Below are 26,995 nucleotides of genomic sequence, written 5' to 3'. Positions count from 1 at the left end.
ACAGTGAAGTCAAAGAAAAATGTCTGTAGCAGTTTATTTTCTTTAAGAGGCACTCCACCTTTGTGGTCAAAGAGCTTTGTCCACATCAAAAACAGAGAAGTTCTGCTACATAGCAGAGAAAGAGTTTAGCAGCCCCCTTTCCTTTAGGACCTTCCCCCACCCCCAGTACACCATGTCTGCACTATGCATGTCTGCATATGTCTTGGGGCAGGGGATGTCAGGGTCAGAGGACAGGATGATGATGCAACATGAGATAAATCTGCAGGCTATTCATCCTCATTTAAGGGGGTACAATATGGGTGAGGCCACTGCAGCTCTTAGGCAGCAGTAGTGGCAGCAGTAGCAGGCGTTGTTGCTAATTCCCATTCCTCATGGAACCATCCTGCATAAAAAGCCAGGTAGTTGGGATTAGCATCTGTTGGGAAGAATTGCCCTCTTACCTAACAAAACAGATTGCATCCCACCTGGCAGCTACTGAAATAGTCTTCAGAACTGCTAGTCATGAACAGCTCCCTGTGCTCCCTTTCCAGCCATATACTTCCAAAGCAGTATACACTAGATGACTCTCAAAACAGGAACATTTAAGGTGAAAGATGCAAACGCCACGTATGGAGCACCTAAGACAGTACTCACCACAAGCAGGGAAGGTAACTGAGAACACCTTACACAAAAAAGTGATATCCAGACTTGCTGAGAGGAAAGATATTCATAGGCAAAGAAATTTCTCTCCAGAAAAGATATGTATGGCAAGCTTTATAGCATAGAAGTGGCTAGTGGGGAAATCCAAAAACAGGGGGCATAGGAGTAGGGATATACCCAGTACAGAAGGAAAAAAAATCCATTCAGTTAAATATTTCACTAACAGATTTTAGAGTATTCTGAAGAAGAGATTATGTGCAGTTTCCATCATTTGGTTGTGAGAGCAGATGGCAGCCTTATAGATTTCGTTTGACCGCCCCTGATCATTCAGTCCAGAATAATGAGGCTGATCTGGTTGTACGTGCTTTGATCACTGATCAACATAGTTCACGCCCACATGCCAGGCATTACATAGCAGCTCTCTCACTGGCCTAGTGCCCCCAGCAGATGATTGCTGCAGTGCTAAAGCAGTTTCTCTGGCAGTAACTCAGCACCGCTGGGGTCAAATTTGTCCAAACATAAAAGCCACAAAATGTCTTTAACACAAACAAAATCCTTCTGCCTTTTCTGGGGCTATTCCTTAGCCTGAAGCCTCCTTCATGGCTCAACAACCCTTGTGAGGGGTTTATATGCCCCCTTCCTTGGGGCCAGTAGGGGAATTCCATCCCATCCTCTTCTATGGGTTCTAGCCCAGGGGCCTGCATTGAACAATTAGGTCTGCTCCAGTCCCTTTGCTGCACTTTTCCCAGGGTTACTTCTTACCCAGCCTTCTAAGTTCTCCTCTGAATCTCTCCATCTCTTCTCTACTTTTCTCGGGGTCTCTGCCTGCCTGGAGCTTTCTGCCTGGCTCTTACTCCAGCTTCTTCCCCGCTGGACTTTATCATCACTTAAATTTAGCTCTCCCTCTTTACTGCAGACTCCTTCTGCTCTTTATGGGGAATTGCCTGATTCCCTTCAGGTGGGGTTTATTCTGTAATCAGATTAGCTCAGCCCCAGGTTCTCCAGCCCATAGGGCAAACCATCTTGTTACATGGTGTAACTAGGCTTTTTGTCTTGCACACTATTGAGGGTTCAACTCTTTTTATTGATAAGACATCAGATAAGTCAGCTCACTCAGTTTATTAAAGATTGGTAAAAGATGAACTTCTCTCTTCTCAGTTAACTATCTGGAGCACAGGCTTGCAGCAATTACATCTTCCCTCTGTTCCAAATTATTAGGTCAATTTATCTCATATTTATACTCCCCTTGTTTACAGCAACTAGAAGATTCCACAAATTCCACTATATTATTGCACATTTTACTCCCCTTTTCTTATCTAGTTTCATACATATTTTACAGGGTACGAAGACATCTGTCCCAACTATCCCCAGTTGTACCTAGCACACTATTTGTATTTGGTAAGTGTTAACAGAACATACATCTTGTTTCTTACAGAAGAACAAAGGTTACCACAATTTAACTTCTAGTAGTTACACAATGTAGCCTAAATACAAAACAGTCTGGAAATATATTGTATTAGCTAACAACACTTTTGAGATGCAGTTTCTTATAATCTCTGAGGCTCTCTTTCCTCTGCATCTAGGCTAGAAGGTGACAAAAAAGGCAGTGAAGTTGACCCAAAACAAAAATAATGAAGAACAGGAAGCTGATACTGTTTATTTTTCTGTGGCACCCCATAGTGTGAAAGGTGCTACAGATGGGACACAGAAAGACACAAACTCTGTCCCAAGGACTTTACAATCTAAATATCAGTAAGTGTGCCAATCTGTACTGAGAAGATTGGGCAGGGAAGGTCGAGTGTTAAAGCAATATGTGCACATCTTGGTAGTTCTAAATTTTTGTTTTAGATAAAAAATAAGGAAGATATAAGATAACAAATATAGACTTAGAGACTGTGTGCATACTAGAAGAAGAGTATTTTTGTATAGTTTTAATAGATCTGTTCTAACCATGGGAAAAATACTAGAAGAAGAAGAAGCAATAGTAAATAATAAGTGATGAAGGTTATGATCTATTAGGCCCAGTAAAATAATTCTTGCAGTCAGAATATCAATAGAGAGGGTTCAAATCTACACAGAAGAGATGTTTCAAAAGTTACAGTGCTGACGAGCTAAAATTTCAATTACACCTAACACACTATATCTGGTTCTCTAAACAGGAGAATGCAAGAAATAAGAATCAGTTAATGTGGACTGAGGAACTAATCAAAGTTCTAAGGATAAAGAAAATCTCTTCTAAAAATAGGAAAGAGAAGAGCTAATCAAACAGGAATATTTAGAGTCAGCTAAGGCTTACAGGGGAAAAATAAAAAGGCAGCAAAATTAGCTAATGCTTGCCAAGCTGTTAAGGGAAATAAGAAGGGTTTTTGCAAACAGAGCAAGGGGAAAGAAATAGGAGACAGAATGTTCACTAATAAATGAAGAGGGGGATGAAACTGATGAGTCACAAATGGTAGTTAATATTTGTTTGTTTGTTTGTTTTTAATTGGTCTTCCACACAAAAACTATGGAAAGGAAATCTGAGCATTTAATATGGAAAAAGACCCTATACAATAATTCTTGCTGAAAATCACGTAGGACAATACGTTAAACATACAGTATAATGTTATGAACACCAGAGTTATGAACACCAGAGTTATGAATTGACCAGTCAACCACACACCTCATTTGGAACCAGAAGTACACAATCAGGCAGCAGCAGAGACTCAAAAAAAAAGCAAATACAGTTCTGTGTTAAACATAAACTACTAAAAAAATAAAGGGAAAGCAGCATTTTTCTTCTGCATAGTAAAGTTTCAAACCTGTATTAAGTCAATGTTCAGTTGTAAACTTTTGAAAGAACAACCATAACCATAACTTTTTGTTCAGTTACGAACATTTCAGAGTTACAAACAAACTCGATTCCCAAGGTGTTCATAACTCTGAGGTTCTACTATACAAATAATCACAAATTAGCCAGTCTGAATGACACATATTCTAGGATAGTAAGGGAATTATCTAATAGACTTACTGAGCTAGTGAAAAACTATTTATTTTCAAAATATCGGCCTGGGAGCTTAAGGAAAAACTAGAGGCTTACATCTATTCCTAGTTAAATAATGGAAAAAATACTAGAGAACCACCACCAAGACATACTAAAACCTGGATTGTGAAACCCTTACTCATGTTGGTGTGGGCACTTATTCACTTAAGTCCCACTGATGTCAACGAAACTACTTACATGAATATGTCCTTACCAACATGAGTAAAGGTTATAAAATCTAGTCCAAAAACATCTAGATGGTAATGCAACCATTAGCAATACACACAGAATTCTAGGGTCACTGTACCTGGAGTATTGTACTGAGTTAAAGGTATCACTTTAACAGATACATATTGGAAATATTGGAGCAAGCTCAAGGAACAACAATAAATATAATTAGGGTTAGAGGGATCAACGTATGAAGAAAAACTGAAATAGCTAAATACACCTAGCTCAGCAAAGATGTTAGCAAGTGTTGGGGATATAAACAGCTTAAACAGAGGACATGGAAGTGGGCATAACTAGGGGTAACAGAGTGGAACTAAAAATGGAGAAATCTGGGATGCGTATCAGAAAATGCTTCCTAATAGTGGGATGGAACATCTTGTGGACTATTCCACTTTCTTCATGGCTGGGAACATTTAAAAGTAGACTGGACAAAATAGTAGACAATATAGGAAACAATCCTGCTTTGGCCAGGAGATGGACAGGTTAACCTAAGGGGTCGTTTCTATTTTTTGACTGGTGAGTAATTTAAACAGTAAATACAGTTTTTCCTGCTCCTTTCTATTGGATCCTGCATAAAGCATGCTCTTTCTGTACTTGAACAACAATTAAGTCAAACGTTTTAGGCATCAGGACTGTAATTCACAATTTGGTAGGCAATAGTAGCCAAAATTCCAAGGCAGGTAAATTGGCTAATCCCAACATTGCTACTTATGAATGAGACAGTGGGAGAAGACGCTACTGCACCTAAAGAGCCTGCATGTTACCAGAGCCAGGTTTATGGACACTCAGTAGTGCAGCACGTAGGGGGAAACACTGTCAGGATATCAATCTCAAATCTATGATAACAAGTGCAACACTTCAGCTCTATTATTATTTTATAGAAATGCAGCACCTAATACATATTCAAATATCAGTATTTATTTCATTGTAAAGTATGCTTTCCTCCCTTATTTCTTATCCCTCTCCTTACTTTAAGGGAAATCTTGAATGAATAGGAAGGTGTTTATGTCCTTTCCAAAATATATTTTTCCTCTGCAGATATCACAGATTAGAAGACGCAGCACTTGTAAGTAATGATCGGAGTAGAACTCTGCTAACACAATGGAGCGGACTCAAGAGCCTTTACAATGTTTAACTTTTAATCACCCAGTCTTGTTTCTAAACTACACTGCAAAGCAGTGACAAGCTTTGCATGGAACTCCAAACTATATTTAGCACTTATGGCTAACCATCTGAATGAAAATTTCAAAGTAATTATAGCTAATAAACATGTTATTTCTAAACCTCTGAGGTGATATTACAAGTATGATAGACCATATGGCTTCAATGTACTTATAAAGCATTGTGCTCCAGTGGGCCTTTTCATGTTGGTTGTACCCAGGAGGTGATACTATTCTGGAGGTGAATATTTCATTTACTAAAAATCTGTTAGTTTGGAAAAAGGAGGAGAGGAAGCATGGTCTCACAGTTCAGGTACATGACTGGGAATCAGGAAACCTGGGTTCTAGTTCCATCTCTACTACCAGATTTCTTGTGTGATCTTGGTAAAGTCACAATTTGTCTCCGATTCCTCACATATAAAACTGGAGATGATATAGTACCTATTTCTCAGGGATGTGGGGGTGACTAATGAATACTTGGTAAAGTATATCATGATCCTGAGAGATGGAAAGTGTTAGAGGTATAAAGTATTTAAAGCTATCTGGCAGGAAGTATTTCTTGTTCACAGATCATTTATCCTAATTCATTAATTAGTGTTTGTTAATTATGATCAATGTAAAAAAAAAACAGAAAAAGTACAAATAGATTAACCCTACTATAATATTGCTATTTTGTTTCAAATATGGCCTGCTAGTAATTAATCTTAGACCTTGAGGTAATACAGTGCTCTCCACTTCATTTATAGCAGATGCTGTTTGTACATTTATAGTCATTACTAAGGCTCTTGGGAGGGTAGAGAGAACTAGTGGGGAGTGTTAGCAACCATGAAATGAGATAAATGTTACAGACTTATGTTCCTCTGCAATAATTCACCATAAGCTTTCTCCTCCATTATACTTTAGTTAACAACATACTCTAAAAGACAAGAAAGTCTATTTTCTCCTTGCTGCACATGTGACACTCATTAATGTTAACTGGGTTTATGCACACCCATTGAAAGGAGAATATACCCTACAGATTTTCAGTGAAATTACCAAAGTAACAATGTACCATGTCATGTGTTCAACTGTTAAGGGGATAGTAAAAAGATGAATCAACTACTCTTTCTGTGTTATAATAGTTTAACAGTCAACCATTCTTAAAATAATTAGACAAGGTAGAAACACAGATTCCTGTGTAGGGCCTAATTTGTAAAAGGATAAAAAGTCTCTTTTTTCAGGTTGCAAGCATGTGTGCCTCTCACTACTTGACTCTGGACACAAATCAGGAAGTCTGAATTGCAAAGCAGATTTGTGCCTGTAATCCAATTTGGCAGGTGTAAAATGCAGGTGCATATTTTGTCTGCATAAAATGAGCCCACAAAGGGACCCTGGGTCTCAGCCATTTGATAATTTACCCCATACCACAGCCTTCATAGTATGCACTGTACCTTTCAAGTATCTGGAAGTTTATTAGATGGATTTGCTTACTCTACCAAATCAGTCTGGAATATATCCAGTATTATAGCACCTGACACATCCTCAACACAGGGTTGTCTGTCTTGGCTGATGTATGGATTGTCAGTCTGAGCCTGTAGTGAGACCCAGTGCCAGAAGATCACACACAATGCTAGAAAATTAAACCAAAAGCTTTAACCATCAAACTGTTACACACAAAATTCATCAAATCATTCACACCATTTTTTATTCTTCTTTGGGAACTGCTGGACAAACTGGTCCCAATACTGCCTTTGATGTTCATGCATAGCTCCCTTTGAACTCAATAGGAACTGTCCATTTGCATCTGAGAGCAGAATTTGGCCCATCTCAGAGAAAATAAATTAACAGATAAAGCCAAATTTTCTTTTCTCTCCCAAAGCTATATCCAATATTCTTTACTCTTCACTCTAGGTAAGTGAAGAACAGTGAGAAATGTATAGGGAACTATATTGTTGCATTAAGCAACAGGCCTGAATAGAAAAAACCACACCACCTTAAAAGCACAATGTACCTCCACCTCAGAAGACAAAATCTCGCTCAGATCTCCTGAGTGCACAGTGGAAGCGTGCTCATGCACCATCCCTTGGCAGGAGACATGCTCTCCTTTCCATGTCAGGCAAGCTCTGAGTGCCAAAGCAGAGGGGATAGGGCTATGGTCTTTCACCTCTTTCTGGTAATTTGCACCCCCAGTGATATACAAAGGGAGCAGTTTTGAGCACCCCCAAAGCACCCTTTGAGTCAGAGCTTCAAAAATTACAGTTAGGGATAGATTTGCTGGTAAACTCGGGTCAGTTTGCACAGTATAAGTCTAAGTGGCACAAAGTGACCATAGAGTGGGCAGAGAAAGCCAGTGGAGAATTCCCATTGTGCAGGGGAACTTTCCACTCATGGAAAGCTGGTGAGACATCTCCTTTGCCAGTTATGCCAGCTGCCCCTCACACTTGTATAAGGGCAGGGAGGTAATGTTCTCGGGGCAGGAAGAACATGGAGGGGACAGTTTAATCAGCAACTATAGTTTTAATACTCTATGTCAATACTATGCAGCTCTGAGTTCTTTAAAAAGTATTTTTAAAGGCTTCCTTTCACCACCCTGTGTCTGTTTCCTATCAGTTATGAGTTCATCATAAATTGTTTTGTGCATATACTTCTAATCTGTTCATAGAGCAGTTCCAGTCTACCTGCACTATATCTTCATCAGCAATTGCCACCATAACAACAAAATCAGCACACATCAGTAGACTCTTCCTAGTTATTTTGTCTTGACACTTTATACCCCAGAGAAAACATAGGTGTTTTCATAGGGTAACTGTTTAGCATTTTGAAATCCTGTTGGTAGCAAGTCCTTATCTCTGCACCATTCAATAAGCCACAAAACACTACTATGCCAGTGAAACTTGGGATAACCTTGGCAGGGTCCCTTTAATTTAAACTTGCTGCAATACCTTTGTCATCTCCTTTAAGTCTGTTTGCCGACTCTCTCTGAAACTGTCATTTGTTTATCTGGCAATATGTGTTTGCTAATGTTTTCCTCATCCCTCCACACCCCCCAACAACAGACTTTTACCAGAAGCCTTGTTAAGTGCTCTGCAGAGTCAATGTGTGTGGGGGAGAGAGAAGGAGCAATATAACTTTTGGCTGCCCCACAGCTAAATGCCTGTCAAATTATTTAGTGTGCCAATTCTGCAGCAAAAGAACAGCCAAATATTCTCTGCATTTTTCTTCCTTCTAGGGAGAACTGTTCCCAAAATTACAGCTGCTGTTGGCAGATCAATATGAAAAAAGGCAGAATCCTGAACTATTGAGCAACATATTCCATCACTAACTTGGTAGCATATTAAGCCACCATGACAGCTACCATAATTTGTTTTAAAAAACTAATAAATTTAAATTAAATATGCAGTATAATGAATTGCTGCTTTTTAATAGTTATTGGATTGTGTCAGAACTATTTTCTGCTAAATCATTACTGTTCATTGTTCAAATAAAAATAGAAGCTTCCTTAGTTTTGTAAATTATTTTGAATAATTCTTATGAAATATATATTTGCATTGTTAATTTCCACAGCAGATTTAATAAGTGAAGTTACAAAATTCATTATTTCAATCAGCCTATCACTGTAAAAGCATTAAAAAGTACACTTGAAAAAGTTTCTACAGATCACAGTAACTAATATATTGCACTACTGATCTGTGGCACAATATGAAGTTATTTACAATAGTATTTGAAATATGTTCTTTGCTTTACATTTTTTGGCCCAGGAAGCAAGCCACCGTATTTGTAATGTCACATTCCGTACATATCATTCTCTCAATTAATACCTTTATGTGCTATAATTGTAAGACTAAAAAAATATATAAAAACTTTGCATTAATCATTTAGCGTGTAATAATTTACTATATCCAAAGGTTTTATTTTAAGCCTTCTCTAATTTAATTCATTAAAAGATGTTTTTAATGAATTCTGTCAGTTTTGCTTTCCCCGCTCTGTATTAATACTGTGTTAAGAGCAAATTATATTAGAGCATATGTAGTCAAAATATTAAATTCCTAGACACAAAATGATAACTTTTAAGTTGAGGCTATGAGACATCTGAATTGATTAACTCAAGTGACTGACAAGTCTGCTGGTCTAAAGAAGTTTGTTATCAAAGCTGGTAACTACCTTTACAGAATCTCTGCCTTTGCAGATAATGATAAATTTACTCCTGGACTACACTAAATGAAAAGGAGGAATGTTCCTTTGCAACTGCTACCAATGTGCTGTTCAGACTTCTTCCTGATCATTCCCTGTTCACACATCACAAGGTGCTCTTCATTTTCACCCTTCCACTCCTCTGCAGCACAGCCAGCAATTAGTGGAGAATAAATTTAGAAGCAACCGAAACTATTAAAAAACTGCAGATCATTTAATTTTCTTTTACCACTGAAAGGCAGTTTTACTAAGAAGGATGGAAGGCAAATGTGTAAATTATGAACTGCCTAACATTAAGACGTTGAAAGATAGAGCTGGACAGTCATAAGATTGGGAAATGAACATCTTTACCCATTTTTCTCTTTTATCACAAATCCTACACTGTATAATGGACATGGTCTAACAAAATATTTTATCCAAATAATCTCCTTATTTAGGGAATATTATTTAATTTCAGGCTGATGAATTACAAGTTATAATTATTGTGAATGTTTAAATGACCAGCTTAATTAGTGTTGATAGATTTTTCAGTCTCTAGCACGCTGGTTGGAACCTCAGCAAATAAAAGCCAAGGATCAGCTAGGTATGCATAGAGCACTACCTTTCTCACCCTTAGAAGTAGTCCCTCTAGATCAGGTGGAGGCACTTATACTTTGGCTATCTTTGCTGTACTGGCTCTGTGAATAAAAGACAGGTCTCCAGGGCTGTCAGTCTGGTACTTGTCATGACCACTAAATCACTTAGAAACAAACAAACAAACAAAAAATAATTAGTTTAAAAATAATTCTTCATAAGAGAAGATCTGACTATTCAGGAATTTTGACTGCAGTTATTAAACTACAGAAGATCTAATTTAGGTGCAAGAGCAAGAATATTCTGAGCTAGTGAGATATTCATCCACAGTGGATTTGATTATCCACTGTGTTGCACCATACAGAGCCAACTGTACCTGTGTAAAATTACTTTTAAACCTTACCACTAGCAAAAGGCACCCTTCTATATGTCTGAAGAGATTCTCCTCTTGTGCACAATAATTTGCAGTTTCGCAAACTGGCTCTGTGAGTTCAGGTGTAAGCTCTCTAAGTGACATAGCTGATCCAGAAAGGCATATTGTTAGAAAAATTACACTGCACTTATTCGCCAGCTAGTGCCTAAATAAAGTTGGTATAAGTGGTCTGCATAAACTACAACAGCCAGGAGGCTAAACCTAAATGCCAAGCTGTGCATTGGCTCTCAGCTCAGTAACTGAATCTAAGGGCTTGTCTACACTACCGCGGTAGTTCGACGGCTGGCAATCGAACTTCCGGGTTCGATTTATCGCGTCTGGTGTGGACGCGATAATTCGAACCAGGAAGTGCTCGCCATCGACTGCGGTACTCCACGTCAGCGAGAGGAGTACCGCGGAGTCGACGGGGGAGCCTGCCTGCCGTGTGTGGACCGCGTCTGAACCGCGGTAAATTCGAACTAAGGTATGTCGACTTCAGCTACGTTATTCACGTAGCTGAAGTTGCGTACCTTAGATCGAATTGGGGTGTTAGTGTAGACCAGGCCTAATAATGCCATGCTCCATGACTGTCCCTCTACTGATATCCTCTAGCGAGACACATCTCCTTTATGCTGCCTTCTTTCTGATGCCTTTTAATGTTAGACCATGGAAATTGCAATCTGTTTGCCTTTGTGTAACAGAGGATCACCTCACAGAACGTATTTGCATGGGAATAGACTTGTGCAAACAGGAGATACAGGAGAAAAAACAGCAGAGCACCTGAAAAGCTTATAGGCTTGTAAAGTGGAGACACTGTATGAAGCTAGTGGTTGTGAGGTGAGTACCAGGGTCGTTTTGTAGGCAATTATGTGGGAATTCCACTGGTGTGGGCTTTGGGAATTTTACAGTGACTATGGCACAGAAGTCAGAGGTTTTTTCAGAGAGGCATTTTCCTTTATAGATTTAGAACCTGATAGTGTATTGAGCTTTGCTCAGTCAGCTCCCTGCTCCAGGAAGTGCACTAAAATCAGTAGGCCTCCATTTGGATATAGGAGCTAACTGCAGAATTGAGGCCTTGCTAAACATTTGTCTTAAGCACGCCTTTTGACTATTTTCACATATACCCAATTGGGAGCTTTTTTACCCTTGTTGTACTCTTCAAATTCCCCAAGCAATAGTGACAGGACAATCATTTCAGGGATAACAGTGCATCTGTGTGTCACCACTGGGGCAGAGACAAGGGAACAGACTAATGTGGGTGTGGCTACAAGGAACCTTTGGTTCCTATTATTACCCACAGGAGCTCCTATCTATATTTGTGCACTGCTGGTATAAAAACTACTGAAGAATCAGTGACACCAGAATTAACTCTGGAATTGCAGATGCAGTGCTCACTTTCCACATATAACTCCTAATCAAGGCCATTAAGTCTGGGTAGTGGAACGTTTACCATTGACCATCTATACCTAGGTAAAATTATGAGATAAGGGTATAGATGAAAGCTTAACTAGACCTTTCTGTTCTTTTACTTAATAAAGTTTAAATTTAAAGATCTAAATTTTCAAACATAGGCAGCTATGCTGCAGATCCAACAATATGCAGAATTGCATATGCAAATGAGTGTCAGAATGCTTTGTATGCACATCTATTGGAGACATAACCCAGCCACATCACAGATTAAAAAAATCTGACCCTAAATGTTGCTTTACGATATATTTTGTGGTTCCTTTCATTACTAGAACTTCTTGTTTGTAAAACTTACAAACAAGCAAGCATCATCAGCTGCAAAATGTTATATCTCCCCAACCAAGGGCTTGTGGGATTTTGTAGTTTTTGTATAAAATAAATACTTTTTGAGGTCTTCAGGGCCTGTGGTATAAATTCTTCCAGTTTGTACAAGTTTGCCATTATTTTCAGTTGATGGCAAAGTTATGTTTATGAAAATGCACGACAGCTGACATAAGCCATAGTAGGTATTTTCATGGTCTATTGTGTAAAAAAATAAAGTATTTTCATAATTTCAGAACTACATATTATTCAACACATATCCAAAGGAGCCATTACATTCTGACGTGCAAATAAATATATGTCTGCTTATTTAGAATTGAACTCTTTCGACACCTATGGACAGTACAATCTTACAATCCTTAAATGGATCTTAGACATGCCACCTCCCCCAAATATATCAATCCATGATTTGGAAGGGCTTTTTCATGATAAATTGCCTGTACATCCAAAAAATAGTGATAGATAAATAGGTTGGAGAGAATAAGAAATCTCTGTCAGACCCCCATAGTGAACCTAAACATTTCTCAGGATTGGATCAGTTGGGTAAGTCAGGTTCCTAATCAGTTCTTTAACAGCGTTAAACTGAACAGCAATTGGCCCAAACCCACTGTAGGCCAGCAAGAACCTAACTAAAGAAGAGGCTCAAGACTCACAATTCCCTGCAAGAAGAGATGCTCCAAGGAATGGGAGAGGAGAAGAATATGCCAAGCAGTCTCCCTTTGCCAAGGGATTGTCTCTGTATGACCATCATTTTGTTCAATACCAGGTTTGAAAAAGGGATCGCCATGCCTAAAACATGAGCTTCTAAAATCTGAGCTAAACGATACAAAAATTGGGGTTCATCTGAGAGATGAAGTGCTGTGAGTCTCAGATGCTCAGAACGAGATTTCTGTGGCCAGCGGGAAAATGAAACTCATTGTTCAGTATGTATTACTGAACAATGGCTGGTTCACAAAGAATTTGGGTCTGTTACAGCTGTAAACACATTTTAACAAAATGTAAAAGAAGGAGTTGAAGTTGAAAATAATTAAAAACATAAGTAACTCAATAATAGTAATTCAAGCCTCCAGCCTCTCAACTTTCACACGTTCCTGGTCATCTCAGAATTTTTCTCAGCTGGATTGAGAAACAGCTTTAGGGAGGACCGGGTTGTGGTTTTGTTTATTTGTTGTTTTTGGTTTTTGCAGCCAGTGACAATGTTTTATTGACACAACATCAATTAAGTTACAACTCATCATATAGCAGCCTGTCAGTGTTGGATGCATAGAAGTTGTCTGCTCTGCCATCATTAAACTGTTCCAGGGGAAACATATAAATGGTGACTAAAAGTTACCTGTAGTAGTAGTCCACAAATGGATACATGCTAGCTGTTATATGGATACATCCTTATGTCTCCCCCATCTTTGCATTTGACTCAAATGTAAAAACCGACCACGCTCTCAGTGATGAGTCAGCATTTCACAAATGAGAAACTATGATACTCTTATTTTTTTGCAAAGCCAATTCCAAAATCTATACTACAAATAAGAGAACCTTCTTATACAATGATATACAATTAATACACGTACCACTGATGATAAATCATTCTGATTTTTATAGAATGCTCATATATGTGTGTGTATATGTGTACACAGCCAGTGATTGACATTAAAAAAGTCAGCATTTACCAGTGGTCAGCACTTAGTACAACCAGGGATATTACATTTATTTCCTACACTTTCCAAAGTCCACTGAGATAAGTTAACAGACTTGCATGGACTTTAACATGCTTTGGATCAGACCCTTAGACTAGTAAATATTGATTATTCAATTGCAACAACGATAGACATTCTCATACAATTGGAATGTTCCACCAACTTAGAGGAAAATTAAGAATATCAGAAGTACAATCTGGACTAACTGTGGATATTGAGAAAGCTTAGCAAAATAAGACAGCTTCAGAAATCTGCTGAATTCGGGATATAGCTAATTTTGAATGTCATTAAGTAGTTACATATTCTTCATCATATTTACCATCTTCAAGTTCGTCTGATAAACATTAGTTTTGAATGTTATGTTAAAGATATCATATCTCATCGACCTTGAAAGATCGCAACTGATATTTACATTAGAAAAATCAAGGCCCTGATTCTCTTCTCATTTACAGCATATGGTTCTAATCTTGCACTAATTTACACACCTGCTTAAATTAACTGTGTCAGCAGTCTCATTGAGTTCAACAGGATTATGTGTTTAAAGTTAAGTTTTTGCAATATTTAGGCCTAAATTAGGAATAATTACCAAGGTCAGTAGAATTACACTGGTACAAAGCTGGCACAAGTGACAATAAATCCCTAGGTATTTCAGGCTTCATGCACTTGTTGCATAGTCTGATATATACGTAAATGCAGATTTTAAAATTTCGTAAAAGTTAAGCATTTAATAGCAAAAGTAATTGGCATGGTTAAGAAACTTTTTTTCACTGATAAATTTGGAGGTGAGCAAATGCAATAGTCTTAGTTTAGAAAAGTCCCAAGATTAAATAAACAGTGAAATGCCCTTTATAATCACAGCATGAGACTTGCGATCCCTACAAGTTGCTTCAGAAATGTATTGGTTTCACAGTAAAACAGCCTCCTGTGCAGTCAAAATACTATAACCCTCCTGTGGATTAGAAGAGTTTCAAAATGCCCTTTTTAAATAAAATTTATGAACATCATTAAAACATATTACACATAACTAAAATTCCTATCAAAGATTTTAGGCAGCATTCTAAAAATAGACAAGAAGAGGTTTTAGATCTTAACTGTTATTTTCATTTTATAAAAACATTCTGTTTCTTTAATGACTGACTGGTTTCCTACAATTATTGTACATGTAAGTGTGATTAGTTATTAGAGCTGAACTGAGTAGGATAATTATATTTTTGCATCGTTTTAATACTTTATTGAGTTAGCACATTCATACCAACTGTCATATAGATGAGATTTGAATTTTTTTAAACCCAGATTACCTAAGCATATTGAAATACTAAATGGTATTAAAAAGTCCAGATGATGTAAGCAATCGATTAGAAACAACAGAAGAATGCAGGTTTAAACATCCAACTTGATGTTGTCAATTTGAAAGTCACATGATATATCAAATTCTGTAAAATTCTGGTTAAGCCATTATAAAATCCACTCATGCTCCAGATCAAAGACCCAATTCTTCAGATGTGCACTAAAGATATAGTAGTTACTATCATGAAGTGTTTCATAAAAGACAATGGTAAATATAACAAAGAGTATGGCCTGATTCAGCAAAGCACTTAAGTGAGTGGATAACTTTAAGCATCTGAATAGTCTAATTGAAGTCACTGGGACTTAAGCTTATGCTTAAGTACTTTGCTAGATTGAGGCTTTAGCTAGTCAGTATCCATGATTCTCCAACCTGAAGCACGTGTCTTATTTTGAAGACAATGAGGCTACTTACGGTAGTAAAGTAGCCAGCAGTAAACGTTTGAAGGATTCAGCCTATAGGTAGCCAATTTTACTCTAATAATTGAAATGGGTTATTAGAATAAATAATAACAAAATGTAGGATATGACATGTTGTCATAACTATAAAGGGAAGGGTAACAGCTCTCTGTGTACAGAGACTCCAAATCCTTTTACCTGTAAAGGGTTAAGAAGCTCGGGTAACCTGGCTGACACCTGACCCAAGGACCAATAAGGAGACAAGATACTTTCAAATCTTGGGGGGGGAAAGGCTTTTGTGTGTGCTCTTTGTTTTAACGGGTGGTTCGCTCTTGGGACTGAGAGGGACCAGACATCAATCCAGGTTCTCCCCATCTTTCTAAACAAGTCTCTCCTATTTCAAACTAGTAAGTAAAGACAGGCAAGGCGTCTTAGATTTACTTTGTTTTCTCAACTTGTAAATGTACCTTTTTACCAGAGTGTGTATCTTTGTTTGCTGTACTTTGAACCTAAGACAGAGGGGGGTCCTCTGAGCTCTTTAAGTTTGATTACCCTGTAAAGTTATTCTCCATACTGATTTTACAGAGATGATTTTTACCTTTTTCTTTAATTAAAAGCCTTCTTTTTTAAGAACCAGATTGATTTCTCCTTGTTTTAAGATCCAAGGGGGTTTGGATCTGCATTCACCAGGAGTTGGTGAAAGGAGGGTGGGAGTAAGGAAGGGGGATGGTCAATTTCTCCTTGTTTTAAGATCCAAGGGGGTTTGGATCTGTGTTCACCAGGGAATTGGTGAAAGGTTTCTCAAGGCTTCCCAGGGAGGGAATTCTTGTGATGGTGGCAGCGGACCAAAGCTAAGCTGGTAGATAAGCTTAGAAGTTTTCATGCAGGCCCCTACATTTGAACCCTAAAGTTCAAAGTGGGGATCCAGCCTTGACACATGTAGATTATAATACATTTAGTTATAGTAGAGAATGACAGAAAACACAAATTTTGTGAACTTTTTAATTATTTTATTTTATTTTCAACAACTGAATCTATACTGTATGGCAAGCAGTCTATCAGGATTTTTTCTTTAATAATTAACACAAATTTATGACACATTTAGTTACTTGTTTGTATTATACATGCATTCAGAGGCTTGAAATACATTTCCAACAGATTTGTCACTTACATGGCTATTTGTTGAACTATGCTAACTCCATTACTCTACTGTGATTTTAAAAATCACTTTTTAAATGTACTGAACTGAAAATATTTGTAATAAAATTGATCATAAAATAGGTTTTCATGTCCACCACAACATATTTACTTTAGCTGAGCTATGAACAGCAATATTCTAAAAATGTAGAAGAGACAAAGACAACAAACAGCCTGAGCAACAGATGGCATTTTCAGAATGCACTAGTATATCATTATTTTCAACCCCATGGAGTTTTTATAAAAACATCAATAGACTCTGGGAATTGGAGACTTACAATTTAGTTTATTTATTTTTTTAAATTCAGAACAGACTTGTTCAGTAAACAGACAGATATTTAAAGATGTGCAAGATACTTATTTGTATGAGAGATCAAAATAATCACAGAAGCTAAGCTGTAGTCAACACTTAAGCCAAAATTGTCATAAGTGAGTGACACTCAAATACATATTAAAGTATTTAAATAAGTTGTCCATCCTTAATGAAAGCTGCATGTGTTACGTATCTTTGAAAATATGACCACTTATTTACATGCCTAAGCCATGAAACTTTTGACTTTAGGACTCAATCCACTTCCTACTGAAGTGAATGAGCCAGATTCTCAAATGGCGTAAATTGGAGTAGCAATTTATACTAGCTGAAGATCTGGGCCAGTGACTTCTGCCATTGACTTCACTGGAATTAGGAAAGGCCCTTAAAGATGGTCATTCCAAACTTAGAAAATAATGCAAAATATCTCATAACAGTAAAAATAAAACAAAAGACCAATGAACTCTTAGACTGGTGCTATAAATCATCTTAGCTTTACTGTAATGAACTGAGCTCAAATGATTTACATCAGCTGAGGATCTAGCCCTCCAATTGTAAATCAACAGACCAGCTACTTAGAGGACCACTTTTAAAGGTCAATTTTCCTGCTGATCTAGTAGGGAATTGCATGTGTAACTAGAATAAATCCCTTAAAATATTGTTTGCAATTCTGAAGGACATTTCTGAGAGGGCTTAACAAATCAACCTGTCCATAACTCCAAACAACTGATTATTTGTCCAGATAGGTATCCTTTCACACAACTTGTCAACCCCTGATGAGATTAAAAAGTTGCAAGAGAGCAGCCATGGTTTGGGAATATGAATTGTGAAGATAGATTAGTTAGACCTGACCTCTAGAACATGCAAAGAGGTTACTAAATGGTGATTGTGTGAAAGTTTAGAAGATCCAAAAAGAAAGTGAACAGTTTGTAGCAAATTTGTTATTAGGTCCCAATCCAAATATCATTAAAGTCAATGAAAAGACTTTTACTGGACTTCCGTGATGTTACAATTGGTTCTAAATTCAGATCCTATCCTGCAAACAATAATTACTGGGGGAAATTCCATCAAAGTCACTGATGGTGGCAAGTGATTGCAGAATCAGCCTACAGTTATCTAAAAAACAAAAAGATCATGAATTAAAATTGAAGAGAGGACAGCAGAAAGTTTCTTTGGAATTATTTAAAATAAATATTATTATATACATAATGAATGGTAATAATATGGAACAGATGACCAAACAAAGGATGTCTGTTTTAATTATCATTTTTATATAAAATTGTTGACATTAAAATGAGTTATATCAAAGTCAGACCTGTTGTTTAAAAAAGACGGGCTTTGACTGTTAAAGTTGGATTGATATTCTGGAGCCATCTCGAGAGGGAGAAAAAAAAAGCTAGTATTTTTCTGTTTTCTATTTGTGTTTTAATATGAGCTTTCATAACCCAGCTTCTCCTCTCCTTGAATGAAATCAAACTCTTGTGATCATTAATGATGTGGATGATGGGATGGATTGCACCCTCAGCAAGTTCGTGGATGACACTAAACTGGGGGGAGAGGTAGATATGCTGGAGGGTAGGGATAGGGTCCAGAGTGACCTAGACAAATTAGAGGATTGGGCCAAAAGAAATCTGATGAGGTTCAGCAAAGACAAGTGCAAAGTCCTGCACTTAGGATGGAAGAATCCCATGCACTGCTACAGGCTGGGGACCGACTGGCTAAGCAGCAGTTCTGCAGAAAAGGACCTGGGGATTACAGTGGACGCGAAGCTGGATATGAATCAACAGCGTGCCCTTGTTGCCAAGAAGGCTAGCGGCATATTGGGCTGCATTAGTAGGAGCATTGCCAGCAGATCGAGAGAAGTGATTATTCCCCTCTATTCGGCACTGGTGAGGCCACATCTGGAGTATTGAATCCAGTTTTGGTCCCCCCACTACAGAAAAGATGTGGACAAATTGGAGAGAGTCCAGCCGAGGGCAACGAAAATGATTAGGGGGCTGGGGCACATGACTTATGAGGAGATGCTGAGGGAACTGGGCTTATTTAGTCTGCAGAAGAGAAGAGTGAGGGGGGATTTGATAGCAGCCTTCAACTACCTGAACGGGGGGTCAAAAGAGGATGGAGCTAGGCTGTTCCCAGTAGTGGCAAATGACAGAACAAGGAGCAATGGTCTCATGTTGCAGTAGGGGAGTTCTAGGTTGGATATTAGGAAAAAACTGTTTCACTAGGAGGGTGGCGAAGTACTGAATGGGTTACTTAGGGAGGTGGTGGAATCGCCATCTTTAGAGGTTTTTAAGCCCCGACTTGACAAAGCCCTGGCTGGATGATTTAGTTGGGGTTGGTCCTGCTTTGTGCAGGGATTTGGACTAGATGACCTCCTGAGGTCTCTTCCAACTCTAATCTTCTATGATTAGGACATTAGTCTATTTTAGTAATATAATTGTGATTTAACACTAGGACTTCATTCAAAGATTAAAAAGAGGAAAAAATGGGAATAAAATATTAAGCCCTTGTTTTAAACAAATAATTTGAGTAATGAGTAAATACGTATAGGAAGACAAATTTGGAAAACCATCTGAAAGATTAAAGAATATATTTTAAGGTGCATCTGAAATGTTTTCCTTGTATGAATGTGTCATGTTTCTGTGTTTTGTAGAGCACACTTTTCTCAAGTGGAATGGTCTATGAAGCAAGTTCATTAGGACAAAAATTTTGGTTCTTTCAAAACACAACTAACTGTTTTATAACAAGAAACTTTGGTGGCCCAAAACAGACATTTTTTTCCTTGATTAATTACATTCACATGTATGGTTTTCTTCATTTTTAAATTTGTCTCTTCAAACAGCTTCTGTGCTCCACAAACAGCAAAGAGCAACCAATTAATTCTCCTCTTCCACCTCAAAATTAACTACTGTTTAAGTCCTTTGAACAGGTTTATAACGTAATAGATAGTAGAATAAATATCAAAAAGAGATTCTACATAGTCCCAAAACAAATGCTTCAGATGGTAGGATGTATAGTGTAGAAGGATAAACTCTAACAAAGAGTCCAGAGACTCCCTCCCCAACCTTTTTCAATTAACTTGCTATATTAACAATCTGAGGCAATTTTAGGATTTTAGAGGCTATGATCCAAAGAATGACCACTCTGCCCCTTTATGTGGTGGGGGAGAGGTAATTCGGCTGGATGGCCAAATGAAGGGAACTGTGCTTTATGATGCTGGGTGGGAGGAAGTGAAAGCTGCTGCAAAAGGGTCAGCGTGGTTGCTGACTCATACCCTGGGAATGAGGGGCTTAAAAGGGGCAGTCCTGTGCCTTAACCCTCCCTTTGCATGGAGTAGGCTGAGGCGGGCCAGTCAGCGGCCACCAGATATAATTGTGGTACAACTTGGGGAAAACAATTTGGGAATGCTTAAAGGGGTGGAACTAATGCTCAGAGCAAGGAGGGACTTGAGGCTGATCCTTGAAATTTTCCCAGGAGTTAACATTGTTTGGTCAGACATGCTTCCGCGCAGGATCTGGCAGGGAGCCATGAGCCCCCCGTCCCCTCCCCCAGGGTGGACAAGGCAAGGAGGTATGTGAACAGGGAGGTGGCCAAAATTCCTTGGGACCCTAGGAGGGGCAGTAATTTCACATCCTGGCATAGTATATGGGGCACCAGAATTGTTTCGGGAGAATGGGGTTCACCTTTCAGACTTAGATGCTGTCATTTTTTGACTTATTTAAAAGGCAGCATTAGGAGATGTCTGGAACCTGACTGGGTTTGGGGAGGAGGCAACCAAGCTAATGGCTGGCGCCTCCCTGTGGCGGATTTCCAGCACCGATACTCTATAGGAAAGGAATACCGTGACCAGATAAATGGCTTGGAAAAGGACTTAAAAGAGGTGTTCGGTAAAGGAGCGAACAGAGGGCAGCTGGGGACTCCTATGATTGGTAAGGCAGGGAGCCAATCCCCACTATTATAGCCCACCTGAACCCTCCAACGAGGAGGGAGGGTGGATGGTAAGGTCCCGGCAATGGATGTGCTGGAGGGACCTGGATGGAAAAAGAGGGGGAGCTGGTAAAAACACCCCGGGTAATTATGGAATAAACATGGGGTTACCTGCATTGTACACTTTTATCTGCCAGGTAGTCCCAGACATCTAATAATAAAGTTGCAGCCTGATTAAACCCATGTCAAATGTCTCCTGTCCTTCTTTCGGTATAGCCAGACAATGAGTTTGAGTCCCTCTTCCACCAAACTCCTACCTTCAATGTATGTCAATGGCAAGTGGCACAGATTAAGACTAAATAGGGCTAAGATTCACCAAAACTAGATTGCTCCAAATATGTTAATATATTACTCAGGAGTATGAATATACAAAGATGCCTACGCATATATATCATATACACATACCCCTAAACATTACTGTAGGTTTTATGTTAACATATTTGCATTTAAAAATCAACCTATTAGGTCTTTTTTGGTTATGTTCTTCATTTCACTATCCCTTTCTTCACATCCCCCTCCTCACCTTTCCCTGTACATATTCTCTTGGGGCTTCCTTTTCTATTTCATTTTTTATAATAGTTTCTGGTTTGATTAAATCCATTCTTCTTTCACTCCGACTTGTCTTAGTTCCTTCTTACCATCCCCTTTCTCCATGTTCTGACTTTCCCTGCATCCCTTCTCAGTTTACTCCATCACACCCTCTTTTCTGCTGCCTTTCTTTCTTTCTTTCTTTCTCCCCCTTTTTCTGTGCTCCTTCTCTCTTTCTCTTCCACTTCCACATCATCCTCTCCTAAAATCCCAACATGAGTGTCACAGTTCATGGCAATTGCACCTGCATCTCACAGCTCCTCAACCATCACCCTCTTAGGCAGAGACTCTCTTTCTAATAACCAAGGTTTTTCCAGGCTGTACAGCTCCTTGCCTACACTGTGAGATCCCCAGAAAGTCAGACAGCAAAACAGGCCTGTCAGAGGCTATAAACAGCATAATTGCCTACAATTAGAAGTTACCATGCAGCTCTATCTAAGCAAGCACATTTATTCTTAAGGTGAAAGCTTTACAGAGAAAACATGTTAAAAAATAAAAGAATACATGCTAATAAGCTTACCAAAGATCACCCTAACTCCAACAAAGACGCTGGCAGATGATCAGTACTTAAAGCCTCACCAAGGGGTTTTCTGTGATTACAAGTTTATAATAGCTGTTCGCTCAGAACAAGCGCACCCATGAGTCTGAGAATCCTTCCTTTATACAGTTTGGTCTTTGATATTGAGACTCTGGGAACAAGTAATCAGCAGACAAAAGTCCCCTCCTCAGGGCAAAGCTTTTAAGTCTGAGTTCTTGCATAACCAGAGTGGGTAATCTAGTATACCCTTCCCCCTAGAGATTTCCTGGGAAACCCATCTATGTTTATTTGTCCCATAAGTTCATTCTTATCTGGCACAATTATTTCAAATTTGATCATAACACTTCCCAGGGTTTACGCTGGTCACGTCTTCCCTTATAGAAGTTGCATACAATTCCACAATAACGCATAAACTTTGGATTTTTAATACAATCGACTCCATAGCTACTTAAACTTAATTCAGTCCAATTTTTCAATGATATTGGGGAAATTGCCATATCTGTCAAAATGAGTTACTGATATCCTGGGGGCTCGGGAAAGGTTATACTCCAGAGGCGTGACAGTGAAAGCAACTGATTTTCTTCTCTTCCCCATCTGTGGGCACAGAAGGAACTTTTTCTTCCTCCATCTCACTGAGGAAAGTGGGGACTATACTTTCCCCCTTTCCCCACCAAAAGTCTCAAAGGGGTGTGTCTCTGCCTCTTCTCCACATCAGAGGAGACTTGGGAGGGTGAGGTTTTCCTCCCCTACTATCTGAGGGGAGAGGAACTCTTAGCCTCATCTCTCCTCCCCATCTAACCCTCACAGGAAGGGCCCCTCTGCTTTTCCTGCCTATCCAAGAAGCAGAGAGAAGCTCTGAGACTCTGTCTTGCCTTTCTGTCCCACCAGAAGAGCAGAGGAAGCCCTGGGGAGATTTTCTGCCTGTGCTCCACACAAAGTGGAAGTCCACAGGATAGTCTCTCTGCCTCTCCCTTCACCCAAGGAAGCAGGGGGAGACGCTCACTAGTGATCTCAGCTCTCTGGGCAGCCTTCTCACTCTGCCATGCAGTCCAGCAGAGTACAGAAGGAAACAGATGAATCTGCAAGGGGTAAGATAAAGCAGCAGGCAGGCAGGAAGAAATTCTGCTCAGCAGTGACCCCTATTGGCCAGTGGAACAAATTACTCCAAAATAAAAACAGCTTTCAGCAGCAGTTCTGAGGCCCTTCCACTCTGTTCAGCAGGTGGGTTAAAATAAGTAAGTTATTTCTATCCTACTCAATCAGATTGTTTATTTCAATGTCACAAAACTGGATAAAAAGCCATTCCCGCTTCCTCTGTTCTGTGTGTGCCTCCCTTTCCTGCTTTTTGGGAGAGGTCTTCGATAACTTTAGCAAATATAGTCTCCTGTTTCCTTGAAGCATATTATAATTAATCCCTTCAGGGCATAGGCAAAGTAAGGCTTAATATATGCCAACTTTTTCACAGAAATGATTCAACACTATATAAACAGTTGCGTTAGTGTTCTCCCCAACTCACAAGGAAACCGTCACTTTGACAATCTGCTTTTGGTAGGGTTGCCAATTTTGGTTGGATATATTCCTAGAGGTTTCATCACATGACATAATCTTTAATTAAAGATTAATCTTTAATTCCTGGAAACTCCAGGACAATCCTGGAGGGTTGGCAACCCTAGCTTTTGGGTTCGAGGTGTAAATAACAATGAACTGAATGACAGAGCAAAATAGAAAGGCGTATGCTTCAGCTCTGCTTACACTGGCTGTATCCTTTATATTTTAAAAACGGATTGTGTCCATCCCATCACATTTAAGGAGGCTAGGCGGGAACGGGAGGGCTGGACATCAGACTACAATAGAAGACAGTGTATTCTTATGAAAACTCCCAAGGCCATAATATAGAATTTGCCTTAAAACAAACATTTACATTAAACATGTTAATGAAGTCCATTTATATTCAAAGTGATTGATTCTCTGTGAAATCATTTAATGTTTGATTTGCAAACAGAAACTGAGTAAAATGTACATTATTGTTCGGAGCATGAGGTAGAGTTATTGCAGCTTTTCCTTATTATTTATAGTGCTTTAATTCCTTCATAATATAAATGAACTTTAAAAATCCTTCTTATATACACAAACCAGATTAGATCACAGCTAAATATTATTTTAATTTGAAATTACTCAGAGAAAATATGACTCCGGGTATCTATACTTTATGTCATTTGTTTCATATGTTAAGGAATGTATTATGAAGAATATAGAATCTGAAATCAAGAATTTAATTTTCCATTTAAAAAAAAACTAGGAACATTTTTACTGGATAATTATTTTACAGTTATATTCCAGGTTGAGTACGATAAAAGGGATAGTTTAGGTTTAAAGTTTTACATTAAATTCTTTAAAAGCAATTCATTTAATAAATAGTATATTTGTTACTTAGTTCTCTTGTATGTGAGTATTTTGCCAAATATCAGTGTAACTTTACATTTACTTTCAGTATGAAAATAACTAAACCCTATGCAATTCACTTCATTTGAAATTACTAAATTAAACACATATGCTTTCTTTCCAACATTATTTTAGTTACTAATTACTTGAATTTAAGATAAACAGAATTGTTGATTTTATAAGCTATTTATTAAATAAGCATTAAAAAGGAGGTTGTCAGATATTCAAGAGAAGAGACTATAGTACAACGGAGGTTGTATAAATTATAGGTATTACTCCGTAAACACACAGTTCAAAAGTTGTAGCAGACTTTTTATCAATTAAGCTTGCCTGACACATCTTTCCTCCGTTCAATAGTCAGTTTAATATAGGCAATATATATGTACCAAATTTTCAATTTGTCAAACATTTCTATACAGGATTTTTTATTTTGCAGCCATAGCCACTAAATATGTGTATTGCCTGCAATCACAAGAATTCTACCATTATCTGTTTAATTTCAAGGAATAGGATACTTCCCTAATAAGAAGACTGTAAAGTATATACTACTGAAATAACTGTTGCATTAATTTTCCAACATCAGAAGCCCTTCAGTTTGGAACAAACCAAAGACAGTTTCAGATACTCTTGTAGTAGTTACTATTTTTATGACTTGGCTCAAAAGCTTGTCTTAATCTCTTTATTTGGGAGAAGCTGCGAGCTTGCCAACTTTAGCAAATGTTAATACAGGTCATGTGTTCCAGGGAAGTATACAGTGAACAAGTGCTGTTCCATTTTAACAAAAGGAAATTTAGAATAAGGTGGTGGAGAAGAGTGATAAACAATATTGTTTAAGTCCTACTTCCAGTTCTGTGGTCTCCTGCAGACATCTGCTTATACTTTGGTTCATTTTCCTTGAGCTGTTACATGAAGTAACTCACTCAACTGTAGTGTTTCTGCATTACCCATATTTTCATGGGCATTGTGGCACTTGTAAGCACGGACTTCATCCTTCCAATCTCCCCACACTATAAGTCTTCATATCCACTAAGTCCAGAAACCAAAACACTCTGAGCACAAACAAGTCAACAAAACTCCTGGAACCTGAAGAGATGCCGAACCAATACATGAAGTACTGCACATTTTATATAAATATAATTTTAATACACAGACTATGAACCAAGACTTTCCAGTGTATCTAACCAAGACTCCTAAGCAGATCCTGTTAAAACCCTTTAAGCCTGTCTGTACTACCAATGAGATTGATTCTGAAGTCATTCCTGAACAACTGACTCTCCCTGCTCAGGAAGTTCAGGCCTCAAACAAGTGTTTCTTTCTGTCTCTTCCCTTACTTTCTAAAAACCAAAGACTTTCTAATTGGCATAGACATCTGGGATAGATGAAATCACCTATCATACTCGATTCCAGACTGGAGACCCACACCATTTTACTGAGCTGTGTGTGTTGGGAGCATCACCAGGTAAGTTTCCAGCATGTTAAAGACTCTGCAAGCCTAGGTTAAAGGACTGAAAGTGACACTTCACCCACCCATGCAGCCTGCATGCCCTTTCCAGGTTGGGTTTCTGGGATCCCTATTCACAGACCCCCAAATCGGAGAAAGCTAAAAGAACATGCAGGGAACTCTTTTGGGTGGCTAAAGTCCTGCCCACGGGGAGTCCGAGTGAATATGTAAAATTAGTGGGAACTCCCAAGAAGTGCTCTAGAAACAGTCATTCAACCACCCGTGCCACTGGAGATGGGACCAGGTCCCCATTACACCACAAGCGCCAGCGACACACTACCTAGAACTGTCCAGCACTACCGCGTGCTGCATCAATGGCAGTGCACCCCCAGCAATCCTCACGTCGAGCCGCTGCTGGGAAGGGGTGAAGGGCGGGGGGTAGAAAATGAGACATTACCAGAGTTTTGTTCCCGTTCTTGCTGAGGGGCCCTCGGAAAACTCCCTTGATGTTGCGAAAGTGCCCATTGCTGAGGTGCGTGGAGCTGATGACAATGTAGTAACACTCCATGAGGCAGCCGCCGCCTCCACCGCAGCCGTGTCCATGCACCCCAGTGCCGGCAGCTCAGGCAGACCCAGGGCGGGCGGAGTGACGGCGCTGTGCTGAGGGGACCGGAGGAAGCAGAGCCCCACCGGCATGTACACCACCTCCGGCTAATCTCGGCAATTAACCCAGCCGCCCAACTCCTCCGCCTGGCAGAGCTCGGTCCCCTCCCCTCGCGGGCTGCGGGGGCGGGGGAGACACACAGGAATTGCAGGAGCCCGGGGGCACGGTCCAGAGTCTCCCGCGGTCTCAGGGCAGCGCTGGCTGGAGGAGGAGGAGGAGGAGGCGGCGGCGGCGCAGCGGCAGCAGCATCTCCGTGGCTTTGCTGAAGGAGTCTGAGCTGCTGCCTCTCACAGGCATAGTGTTGTTATACCGCGCAGCGTTGCCGGTCCATTGCACTGAGCCAATGGCAGGGAGCCACTAGGCTGATCCCGGGAGCTGTCAGAGGAGTACAGCTGT

At 39.2% G+C, this 26,995-nt stretch overlaps 1 protein-coding gene across 1 annotated transcript in view; it reads right to left on the bottom strand.

The window, feature by feature from the left end:
• The window catches only part of ZNF804A (zinc finger protein 804A), a 224,956-nt gene extending 198,453 nt beyond the window's left edge, over positions 1-26,503 (bottom strand). Inside the window, exon 1 of the mRNA XM_024204015.1 lies at positions 26,393-26,503. Coding sequence (XP_024059783.1) covers positions 26,393-26,503 — 111 coding nt within the window. The remainder of the gene's footprint in view (positions 1-26,392) is intronic.
• Positions 26,504-26,995: the final 492 nt, after the last annotated feature.

This window comes from Terrapene carolina, unplaced genomic scaffold, assembly GCF_002925995.2.
Source record: "Terrapene carolina triunguis isolate 2854851 unplaced genomic scaffold, T_m_triunguis-2.0 Scaffold62, whole genome shotgun sequence".
NCBI lineage: Eukaryota > Metazoa > Chordata > Testudines > Emydidae > Terrapene > Terrapene triunguis.
This window is presented reverse-complemented; position numbering and strand designations above follow the sequence as displayed.